The sequence below is a fragment of the Ornithorhynchus anatinus genome, chromosome X5, assembly GCF_004115215.2.
Source record: "Ornithorhynchus anatinus isolate Pmale09 chromosome X5, mOrnAna1.pri.v4, whole genome shotgun sequence".
NCBI classification, from domain to species: Eukaryota; Metazoa; Chordata; class Mammalia; order Monotremata; family Ornithorhynchidae; genus Ornithorhynchus; species Ornithorhynchus anatinus.
The window spans coordinates 17622354-17634223 of record NC_041753.1 but is presented as its reverse complement, the minus strand read 5'-3'; the positions used below and the strand labels follow the sequence as shown (position 1 = coordinate 17634223).

The 11870-nt window shown below is 44.3% G+C and overlaps 1 protein-coding gene across 4 annotated transcripts in view; it reads right to left on the bottom strand.

Annotated features, from left to right (window-relative positions):
- Nucleotides 1-1341: 1341 nt before the first annotated feature.
- Nucleotides 1342-11870, bottom strand: part of RNF20 (ring finger protein 20) — a 42472-nt gene continuing 31943 nt past the window's right edge. For all 4 annotated transcript variants that reach the window (XM_029056176.1, XM_029056177.1, XM_029056179.2 and 1 more), the window contains 7 exons: nucleotides 11004-11121; nucleotides 8897-9046; nucleotides 7875-8087; nucleotides 5448-5573; nucleotides 5156-5296; nucleotides 4699-4800; nucleotides 1342-3923 (listed from right to left, as the gene is read on the bottom strand). In XM_029056176.1, the coding sequence (XP_028912009.1) occupies nucleotides 3747-3923; nucleotides 4699-4800; nucleotides 5156-5296; nucleotides 5448-5573; nucleotides 7875-8087; nucleotides 8897-9046; nucleotides 11004-11121 (1027 nt within the window). In that variant the 3' untranslated portion in view covers nucleotides 1342-3746. The remainder of the gene's footprint in view (nucleotides 3924-4698; nucleotides 4801-5155; nucleotides 5297-5447; nucleotides 5574-7874; nucleotides 8088-8896; nucleotides 9047-11003; nucleotides 11122-11870) is intronic.

The following is an 11870-nucleotide window of genomic DNA, read 5'->3' as shown; positions in this document are numbered from 1 at the left end:
GGGGGCAGGATGTGGTGCCATCCCCTTCGGGCTTTATCTGTGGCCCTTTTCTGACTCCACAGGCTTTGGTTGCCCATCCTGCCCCAACACTTAGGGGGAGGAAACTGAGGGCTTGACTCCTGCCGGGCTAAGCCTTTGTTCCCTTCACCTGTCCGGGTTGAATTTGGACCCCACATTATCTACCTTGGTGTTTTCTCCTGTCCCTTTCATTCCCAGACAGTATAGGTACACGGGATTAGTTACGTTTTGCAAAGAATAAATACGAATACATAGGTATAGATGAGTCACTCAATTTTCGCTTTTTATTGTTCATAGTAATGGATGCTTTAGCGGGTATTTTAAACACGATTCTCATCTAATTTCCAACTTGCCTATTTTCCACTGTTAAGTTTTTCTTCTTTGACTCAAATACCCTCTATCAACGTTGACTTATTCTGTCTACTTTATAAATGATTTGGGTCAAAACCAAAGTCAATTTCCACTGCATGCTGTGGATAGAATGCTATTAAGCCATTAGGTAAAGTTCTTCCACCTCCGTAGAACATGATACGATGTGGAAAGAAGCAGATGTGCTTATGGTTGTGGCAGCAGTCAAGGCATGCGTCCTGTAAATCATTATCCCTAAACTGGAAGAGAACCGATTGTACAAGTCTACCCTATTCAGCACATTGTTACATGGAAATCTGCAAATTCTTCTACAGCTAAGAACAACTAAAACAGAAGCAGCATGGGTAAGTGGAAAGAGCACAGGCCTGGGAGTCTGAGGACCTCTGCCACTTGTCTGCTTCTGTGGTGGGCAGTGCCTCAGCTTCCTCATCTGTAAAATGGGGATTATAGACCTATCCTCCCTCCCCTTGGATGGTGGGCCCAGGTGGGACAGGGACTGTTCCTGACCTGATTACCTTGTATCTACCCCAGCGATTAGCTCAGTACCTGGTGCAGACTAAACGCTTAACAAATACCACAGTTCTCACCCTTATTATCTTCCTTGTGAAGTAGAGGGGAAATAGATGTTACCCCCTTGTTAGATCCTGATTATCTTGAATCTACCCCAGCACTTAGTACAGCGCTTGGCAAACTAAACCCTCAGCAAATACCACAACTCTCATCACCACCACCCTCGTGAGGTGTAGATTTGGGGAACACTGTACCCTCACATGAGATGGGGTAACAGAGCCAGGGGCAACTAATTACATATTCTACCTAAGGTGCCACCGAGTGGTAAAGATTGGACTAAAAACAAGGTCTCATCTCCCAGTTCAGTGCTCTTTCCACTGATGCCTAAGGGCTCATGAGCATTGTCTAAAAACCAGGGACAACTCTTAGTGAAAGAGTTCCTTATACTGTCTAGAATGTTTTATTTTACAGTCTGCCAGTTGGCAACATCAATCAAGTATTTCTGCATAGGTGAGTAAGAATGAGCAAGACAGTAATACGACATTCATCTACTGGAAACAATGTATTTACAATTCTAGTTTTTCTGGTCCAAGGAAGCTTAAAGCCTTTCCCCAAATTCCCACTCTTCAATGAAAAAGGACAGAGAATTCCTTAAACATGATTACCAGCATTGAAATGGATGTATTCATCACCCCCATGACACAGTACTAGGTGTCTTACCCACCAGGAAATGGATGTGCGGGTTGCGGATATTTGGGTCCAGGTAGGAAAATGTGACACTTCGGTAGCCACTTGAGAGGGCAGGAGAAGGCTGTTAGGAAGACTAGCTAAAAATAGGAAAAAAAATAAGATGACCAGAGTTCTGCCTAGCCCATGTAGGCTACATGTCCAACTTGATATACTCCTGGAGAAACCAGGGTTTAGAACTAGACATGAGAGAGGGAATTATGAAATCACAAAGCCAGCTTTCTGATTACAACTGAAATCTTAAATCTCTACTCCTTAAATAAGTGATGAAAAAGATCAGTTCTTCGTCATCTCCATGGGTAAGGGGGGAAACTACTGGACTATCAGAATAATATTGTCAGTACTAAGCATCAGAAACAATTGATTAAAGCTATGTATGAAAAAAAAATATCAAGGCCTATAGTTTCAGGCTCTTTAAAAATCACTTAAACACAAGCCCAAGCTTCTGTTGAGAATATACTATTACACTGTATGGGTAAAGTGTTTTAAAAACAATCTCTCATTAAGTCTTTTATGTTTGGTTGTTTCTGTCCAAGAGAAGATGTTGCTGGACTGAACAGTTTCCCCTTTCATGGGATGAAAACAATTTTGATGCCTACTGAATTTGGACTTAACTTTATCAGGTATGAGTCACAGTGACTGAGCGCCCTCCCCCCCCTACCTCCCAAGGCCAGACTTCAGGTCCCGAAACCATGGAGGCCAGGAAATTCCACTCTCTTCTGGGAGATGGAGCAGCCTCCACGTGAGAAGACTGAACAGACAGATGCTGAGAGGGAACGTGACTGACTTCTGCAAAGATCTATAAGACTGGATAGGGCAGATGTTGAATTCCTGGGCACCGAGCACTAGCTGGAAGGTGATGGGTTCGAGACAGACGAAAGCAAACACTTCTTCACAAAGCAGGTCATAAACATATGGAATTTGTTACCTGTGCCAGCAGAAAATATCAAGATTCAAGAATTGTTTGAATACATTCTTGGACAAGAGTTCATAATGATATAATCGAGGGAAAAGTTAGGGATGTTCAGTGCCTTCATGACAATGAGATGAAGATGGAGGTTTAGGAGGGTGTTTCTGCTGGAGATGAAATACTGGGATGGGTGGACACTGACCTACCCAAAATAGCATTTCTTAAAAGTCCACCTAGGTGGATACTGATGAAAGATTTAGATGGATTAGGAAATATACAGAGCATGACTATAATCTGGAACATAATTGGAATTTATGTCATATAAGAATAATCCATGTGGCAAAGTCACACTGTGACCACTTCAAACAGTTCTCTGGAAAGGGGGAGGAGATCACACAGTGGGGAGGAAGAGGAAGCCTAGAATGATGCTAGTAAAGAGTTCTCTTTATTAGGATCAAACACTTTCTCCCTCCTCTCCCCAGTCTGACATTACTGAAAGACAAAGGAAAAATGAAATCACCATGTTCATAATTGATTGGGCCTAAAAAGATTTAGAGACTTTACTTGATTGGATCGCTGAAACTTAAATAACGCTAAAACACAGAAACCCAGTGTGTTGTGCTTCTTGACAGAGAAAACTGGGGTTTGTGCTCCTGCCTCTGAAAAGAGAGTATCCCAAGGAATCCATTTTAAGCAGCAAGTGCACAAGGGATTTGCCAACTAGCCATCGGCAAGTTACGGCTAAAGGACTCCTGTTTCCCTTGATCTTATTTCTGCTGCTGGTAACGCACCTCTTAGCTCATGTTGAGTCTGTACTATTCAAAGCTGAAGATACCAATTCTGCACCAGGCCAACGTGAACAGAAGTCCTTTAAAAAAAAAACAAACCAACTTGACAGCTGATGAAAAGTCTTTTGGGGGGAAAGGGGGGCACGAGGGTTGGAGGGGGGCGGGAAAGGCTGGAAGACAAAGCAAATAGAGCTGATTTGATTTTACCCCCAACCCTCCAGCTGGAATCTTCTAATCCTCCCCCTATGGTCAACAGTAGCTATTACAGAAAACATGGGCACAGGGATTGGTGAGGGAGGACAGAGAGACTGCCCTGCTGATGACAGTCAAGGTGGAAAGAGGAAGAAGTTTGGTGGTTAATGGAAAAGTGCTCTCCTCTCTTCTCTCCCCTCTCCCGATGCACTTCAGCCAATGTAGATACGATGGAAGTCATTAGCACCGAAGGCAGCGTTGCACTTGGGACATTTGCGTTGGCGAGTGTCATAGCGTGTCTTCACACACTCAAAGCAAAAGACATGAAAGCATTTGGTCAGCACTGCATCTTTCTTGCGCATATTGCAACAGGGGCAGGTCAGTCGTGCCTGCAAAGGAGAGAGAGTTGATAGTAGTAGAAACAATAACAACAATAATAGTATATGTTAAGTGCTTACTCTGCACCAAGCACTGGGGTAGATATAAGAGAATCAGGTCGGGCACAGTCTAGGTAGGAAGGAAAATATGTATTGAGTTCCCATTTTACAGCTGACAAGACTGAGGACCAGAGACCTGAAGGTCACACAGCAGGTAAGTGGGGTAGCTGGGATTAAAACTCAGGTCCTTTGACTCCAGGTCCTTGCTCATTCCACTAGGCCCCATGGCTTCTCGAAAGTGAAAGTCTAAGCCATGACATGAGATTTGAATTTGAAAAACCCTCACATATTCCAAAAAACAAGCAACACCTCTCCAGAAGAATGCGGCCCTCAAAAGTGGATGCTCCTTCCAGAGAAGGAATGGCCTTCATCAATATAGCAAGTTTAATGAAGCTCAGTGTTCCCTCTCTCCCTCTGGAATGGTAATCCTACTGCAGGCCTTTTTTTTCCCCCTTGGATTTGTTAAGTGCTTCCTATGTGTCAAGCACTGTTCTAAGCGCTGAGGTAGACACGAGTTAATCAGGTCGGACACGGTTCCTGTCCCACACGGGGCTCCCAGTCTAAGGAAGAAGGAAGTGAGGCATAGAGAAGTTAAGTGACTTGCCGAAGGTCACATAGCAGGCAACTGGCATTAGAACCAGGTCTTCTGATTCCCAGGCACTAGGCCATCCTGCTCCTCCATTAGCCTTTCCACTAATTAGAGGATATAACCCTTTTGCTGGCTCACCTTGTAATCCTTGATCTCTTCCATCAGGATCTCATCACACTTGGGTACATTGTCTGGTTTCTTTGTGGTCTCCAGCTTTCTGCGCAGTCGGGAGATATCCTCCTGGAGGAGAACATACTGATAAGTCTCATCTCCTTCAATCAATCAATGGCATTTATTGAGCACTTACTGTGTGCAGATACCCTACTAAGTGCTTAGAAGTATAGAATAGAGTCCCTATGGGAAGCGATGTAATTGAAGAATAGATGTCATTCCCTTATATTGCAGCTCAGGTAACTATGACCAATCCTAAAAAAACCAATGTAACAAAGAGTGGAGGCATGAAAGGAGAGGCAGGGATGAAAAAGCCATATGATGGCAAAGTTGTTAAAAATGTAGTCAGCACGGTGGGTTAAGAGAACTCTCAGAATCTGGGCCCACCTTGGGGCTGAAGACACTGAGAAACAAGGGTTTATACCTGGGCTCGTTTGAAGTTGAACAGATCCTTTTCTTTGGTCACGCTGTTCTCCACAATCTCATCCTGAAACTCGTGCAGTTTTTTCTGGGCCATCTCCAGTTGTGTTTTGAGGTCATCTGCAAGCTGGGCGGCTTCCATCGCCTAGAGGAGCCGGCAAGACAACAAACCGCCGATCACCATCCCTTGATTCCAGTGATGCAAAGAGCTTACTATAAGCTAAGAGATGGAAAGAGGCAGTCTTTTCACCTGAACCTCTGACTTGGTTGCCCTAGGATGCTCAGACAAGACCTACCTTGCGCTTGTTCATTTCGAGTGCCTGGGTTCGGAGTCCCAGCTCCTTTTCCCCTGTGCCAATGTTGCTCTGAAGCAAATGCTCCTTTTCCTCCAGTTTCCTCACTACCTGCAACTGGGCATCCACCTTCAAAGGGGAAAAGGAGAGATTTAGCTCAAAGGAAAGAAGGAGCGGGAGAGCTGTTAACCCTCCATTAGCAGAAAGTCGCTGAGTGTGGCGGATTGTGTATACGTGAGGTACAAGCCTTAAGCTTCATTCCAGCGTTCACCACTGAATGAGTGAACTTTCATTTGCCCACCTGTAAGACTGTACCCATCTTACAGTGATGTAGTGGGGAGTCATTAATTTTTTTTTTAATGCACTGAGGTTCTCAGGCAAAAGGCGATCCCTCTCTTTCTCTCTCAGATACCTATCCATCCATGGGGGGAGGAGAGAAGAGAGAGAAAGAGACTGACTTCATTTTGGAAGATGGCACCATAGGTGGTAAGATCTGTCCCATCTGGTTTTGGTGAGCCAGGCAATGTTTAGGTCACTAGGAAGCTAATTGAGTTCTGTTTGTGTATATATAGAACTGTCCTTTGAACTTGAAAAATGACCCCGCTGACAGTGTAATTCTCATCCACGAGTGTACCACTGAAGAAAAGCTTGCCACTCTATACACATAAAATAGGGCATGTTTTCTTTCTGCCTCTCCTTATTCCATTAGGGTGAGAATTGCATCCTTTGATCTGCTGCTTAAACACTAAAATGCAGTTATTTCTTCAGCCAAGGCACCACCATGGAGCTGCTCACTTACAAAGGACTTTACATTGGGTTGAGGGGGCGGGGGGGAAAGGGGGGGCGAAGGGGGGGGGAAGAAAGGGGCAAAGAGGAGGAAGGAGAGAGGGGGAGAAGCCTCTCCTATTGTGTGCTGAGCTATATTTTCAGAAGCAGTGCTGAGCTGCACCAAGCACGGAGCTCTCTTGCCTGGTCCCCAAGTACTCGTTTTGCAAAAAGGCTGCAGGGAAAGTGGGTACACACCACAGTTTTCTAAGAAACATGGTCTGCAGAAATGAAGATGCTAAACATCCTCAATCTGCAGTACAATGTATTTTCAGTGAAAAGAGCTGAATGTGTTTTGGGTGATGGATTAAGACCTAAGGAGTGGCATAATGGAGTTGGGGTGGGAGAGACCCAGTAGGAGGAGTGAATTATAAATCCTGGCAATATGTTGCACTCCTTGGAAATAAACACACACAATCCCAGAACACATTCATCAGGATGAAGGTGGAATCTTCATTTCTGCAGACTAATGTTTCCTTGTGGGCAGGGAATGAATGTGTCTACCAGCTCTGCTGTACTCTCACAAATGCTTAGTACAGTGCTCTGCACATAATAAGCACTCAAAAAATATCATTCATTGATGGATTAATCAAAAAGGCCAGGGTCTCCCGGGGGAACCTGCGAAGTGCTTGACTATATCTGGACTATTGCAGCACAGAGGTACGTATCCTCAGAAATGCCAACTTGGAGAAGATCAGAACAAGATTCCTTTTCTTAAAAAAAAATTTATTTAAACAGTATTTGTCAAGTGCATACTATATGCCAGGTGCTGTTCTAAGCCAGGCACTGTTCTAAGTGCTGGGGTAGATAGAAGATAATCGCGTTGGACACAGTCACTGTCCTGCATGGGGCTCGCAGTCTTAATCCCCATTTTACAAATGAGGTAACTGAGGCCCAGAGAAGTGTCTTGTCTAAAGTCACACAACAGACTAGTGGCGGAGTTGGGATTAGAACCCAGGTCCTTCTGGCCCCGGGCTCTATCCACTAGGCCGTACTGCTTCTCGAGCTTCTCACACTCCTATTTTAGAGCCTCTAGCATGGTGTTTACCCTAACTTTATGGATGATCTTCTTCCCCATCTACCGTAACCCAGTCAAGGGAAGCAATATTTATTTATATTAATGTCTGTTTCCCAGTCTAGACTGCAAGCTCGTTGTGGGCAGGGAATGTGTTTACTGTTATATTGTATTCTCCCAAATGCTTAGGACAGTGCTCTGCACATAGTAGGTGCTGAAACATGATTGAGTGAATCAATGAACATGGCCTAGTGGATAGAGCGCAGGCCTGGTAGGAAGAGGACTTGGGTTCTAATACCAGCTCTGCCAGTTATCTGCTGTGTGACACTGGGTAAGTCAATTAACTTCTCTGTGGCTCAGTTTCCTCATCGGTAACATGGGGGTGAAATTCTACTCCCTCCTACTTAGACTGTGAGCCCCACGTGGGACAGGGACTGTGTCTGATCTGGTTATCTTGTATCTACCCTAATGTTTAGTACAATGCTTGGCAGAATGCTTAACAAGTACCATAAAAAAAGCAAGAGAGTGGATTATAAGATAGCTGGTTCCATGCAGGGAAAGTCCTGTTCGTTCATTACTCTTCAGATTACCTGAGTCTTTAGAGTGAGGACTTGATCTGCTAGTTCCTCTTTTTCTTCCTTCAGCAATTTATGAATCTGATTGGATTTGATGCGCTCTGACATAAGTTTGAAGTTGGCATCATCCTTCTCCCTTAACTGCTGCATCAGACGGATATTCTGCTCTTGCATATCTTCAAAGGCCTGGCCTGTTACATCCATCTCTGAGAGGAGGGCCTCTTCCTCCTGGGTTGGCAAAAAAAAAAAAAAAAGTTGGGTTTTTTTGTTTGTTTCGGTTTTTTTGCCCCCTTCCCTGTTCCCCTAGAAGCTGCAACGGAAGACCTACCTTTTCTCATTTTCCATCAAGACTTGAATAGCTACCCCACCCTGGGAATAACAGCAAGCAAAGATCAAGGGCCTGTAAAAGAAGGCCCAAAACATGTGGAGCCTTTCAGGGTATATTAACCACATGTTTTGACATTTTCCCTCAGGGAAAATCCTCAATTTAAACTTCTTTAAATGCTTCTGGCTTTTCTTCTTCTACCACACCCTACATATGGCCTTTCAATCTTACATAACACTAAGTGTCGTTCATCGATTTTTAAAACAAAGCGCCAATTAGGTTCAAGTTGAAGAGATGGAAATAATCTCCTGTGTATATAGCACCTACTATAGTGCCACACATGTAACAAATACTCAAATGTTGTTGGATAATCATCTCCCACTCTACTACTCCACTGGATGTCACTTCTTGGGACTAAGGTAAGAAAGGGGCACTTTCTCTCATTTTACCCAAGAATTTCCCTGGTAAGAGCTCTCTAGGTTGTATACTCCTTGAGGGCGGGGATAGGGTCTACCAACTCTATTGTATTGTACTCTTCCAGGTGCTCACTACAGTGTTCTGCATACGGTAAGTGCTCAATAAATACCATTGCTCGATCACAGAACTGAACCAGAGCTGGGCTATTACCCACTAGAAGAGGCAAAGCCTTCTAGTGCTGCTTCCCATCAAGAACCGTCCATGTAATTAGTGGGCCAATGCAAGACCTCCTCACCTGCTTGGCCATGGCAAGCTTCTTCTGCAGGTATTCGATCTGTTCCTCTACTGCTCGGATCTTCCGCAGGGCATCTTCGTCAGCCATTTTCTTGCTTTCCTTTTTCTCTTTATCTTCTAGGTCCTTAAGCCTCTGCCTGAGATCATCCAACTATGAGGAGACAGGAGTTAGCTTTAATAGTTTGAATAAGTCAGACTATTTTAAAAAAACAAAACAAAAAGCCCTCTTTCCCAAATAACTCCACAAGGGGAAGCTGCCTAAGCTAAGCATAATAATTGTGGCACGATGTGCCAAGCATTATGGTAAAGACTGGGGTAGGGACACTATCATCAGATCTGACACAGTCCCTGCCCCCCCGGGGGTCAGAGTCTAAGCATCTGAATTACCCTTGATCTTTTAAAAGTATAGTAGGGGCATTTATTGGGCACTGTGCCACTTGGAATGGTGCAGTCTACTAGGCATTTGGGAACTACAGAATAATGAAATAACATTCCCTGCTCGCAAGGAATTAAGACTCTAACAAATAAGGCAAATTGAGAAGACAAAGTAAATCATGAGCAGACATATAAACAGGAGGGGATGGGATCCTTCAGGAAGATGTTCAATGAAGCATCGTGTGACACAGATCAGAAGGAAAGAGAGCAGAAACACTAGACAGGAAGGCAACATGATACTCTAGAGGAGGGTCACAGTGGAGCAAGATGTATTATTTCAAAGGATTCTTTTGGAGAATTCCTCATTGACCAAAGCTGCATGACACAAACCTAACCCTTGGTGCCAAATGAATGCTTTCTTATTATTATGATATCTGTTAAGCACTTATTATGTATCAAGCGTTGTTCTGAGCTCTGGGGTAGATACCAGTTAATCAGGTTGGACACAGTCTCTATCCCATATGGGGCTAACAGTTGAGAGTGTTGCGCCATCAGTGCTAACATCTTTGCGATTGCAAGCCATTACTCCTGGTTCAGAGCCCACCCGGAGTAACTTGACATCAATGCCTGATTAAGACTTATGTCTTAGGCCCTTCCTACCCCATGCCTTGTCCATATGGTCTAGAGCTGGCCTGGGGTGCCTCGTGGCAATCTGCAGAGCCTAGGAAGAGGGCAGAATCAGCCAAGCCAACACCTTGGTCAATCAGGAGGAGGGTGGCTCATACAAGGATGCAATTTCATAGCTAATACCCCACAGTTTTATAGGCTTAAATTAGTAGCTTTTAGCCCAAACCCCAAAATTAAACAAAATACATGAATTTGTTTGCAAGAAAAGAGGGCTGAAGGGCCGCTGCTTTCATATGTCATCGTCAAGATCGTTTGCATCTTTGTTCACTTTTCCTTATGTGCCTGTCTCCAACACCCTGTGCCATTCTTAGATCATGAGCCCCTTGGGGCCAGGGAGCATGTCTATATCTCATTTTATGTATTTCCTTTATAGTGCTTAGTTCAATGCTCTGCACACAGTAAGCACTAAATACTCTTCCTATTACTAGGTGAGCCATTAAGAAACATGAATTTGTTCTTCCTTTTTTCAGGGGGGCAGGCATGTTAATTTTGCCCCATGCAGACTTACTGATGTAAGATGTAAAACTAAATGACAATTAAAAACCAATAGCATCTAAAAATATTAAAAGCTAGGGAGGAAAGCACCCTTTTACAGATGTGAAAGTTGTTTACTTGTTGAGGTATGAGCAAAAACAGCATGGTCGAGTGGGTGGAGCAGGGGTCCAGGTGTCAGAAGGACCTGGGTTCTAATCCCAGCTCCCCCACTTATCTGCTGTGGGACCTTGGGTAAGTCACTTAACTCCTCTGGGCCTCACTTACCTCATCTGTAAAATGGGGATTAAGACAGCGAAGCCCCATGTGGGACATGAACTGTGTCCAACCTGAATAGCTCCTATGTACCCCAGCGCTGAGTACAGTGCCTGCCACATAGTAAGCACTTAACAAATACCATAAAATTAAAAACCAAAGTCATACAGGTGGAATTCTGCCATATACCTAAATAGATGGTATTTTTTTCCCCCCCAATGCTGTGTTCTTAAAAAACAATAAAGCTCACCCAAGACTTAAACAAGAAGGACAGGAAGCCAGACATTTAACTCGATTACCTCAGCTTTAGCCTTCTTCTCTGCTGCCATTAGCTGAACCTTGTCCCTCTGCTCTTTGGGTGCAGAGCGGTACATATCTAGCAATAACTTCATCTCCTTTTGACTTTCTTGGGCTTTCCTACCAGTGAAAAAGGCCAGTGTTATGAGAGCATCACAGAATTACACGGAAAGGAACCCATCAGAAGAATATCTTCATTGAAAAGGAAAAGATTTTTATATTGCTCTTCACATCTCACACATTTGCTACGAGGTGGGCCTCTGCCACCACTCAAGATGATACAGCAAGCATAAGAGTACAGGACAACTCTGAAACTGAACCAGACGAGTTGGTGACAGCGAGGCCATGGGACAAATTATACACCTGGGGAGGGAGAGAGGAATGCCTGCCTTTGTAGTAAGATGACTGATTTATCTCCTGGCTCACACAGGTTAGGATTAAATTTCTGATGAGCTCAATTCATCTTAAAAAAAAAAAAAGATATACATCCTCCTTCCTCTACAGTATCTCCCTTCCCACAGATTTCAACGAATCTTTCAGCCAAACAAAGGACAAATGTGAAGATAATCAGTGAACCTAAAGATTCTTCTGACTCCCAACCGCTCATCAGAGCTTTTTAGAGCAGGAGTGGGCAATCTCTTGGCCGTATTTTGTAACCAAGCTATGTTGGGGGTAGGGGGGGCAGGAGGTTTGAACCCCTGGAAGTACAGCCACTTCCACAATTGGCAGCTCCTGCCTAACCCAGAAGCCGAATGGGACTCCATTCATCAAACCCACTGGACTGGGGGTTGCACGGTGCCACGGGATGGCTACTGGCAATCAAGGCTGGAGCAGAGTCGCTTAGAACAGTGCTCTGCACATAGTAAGTG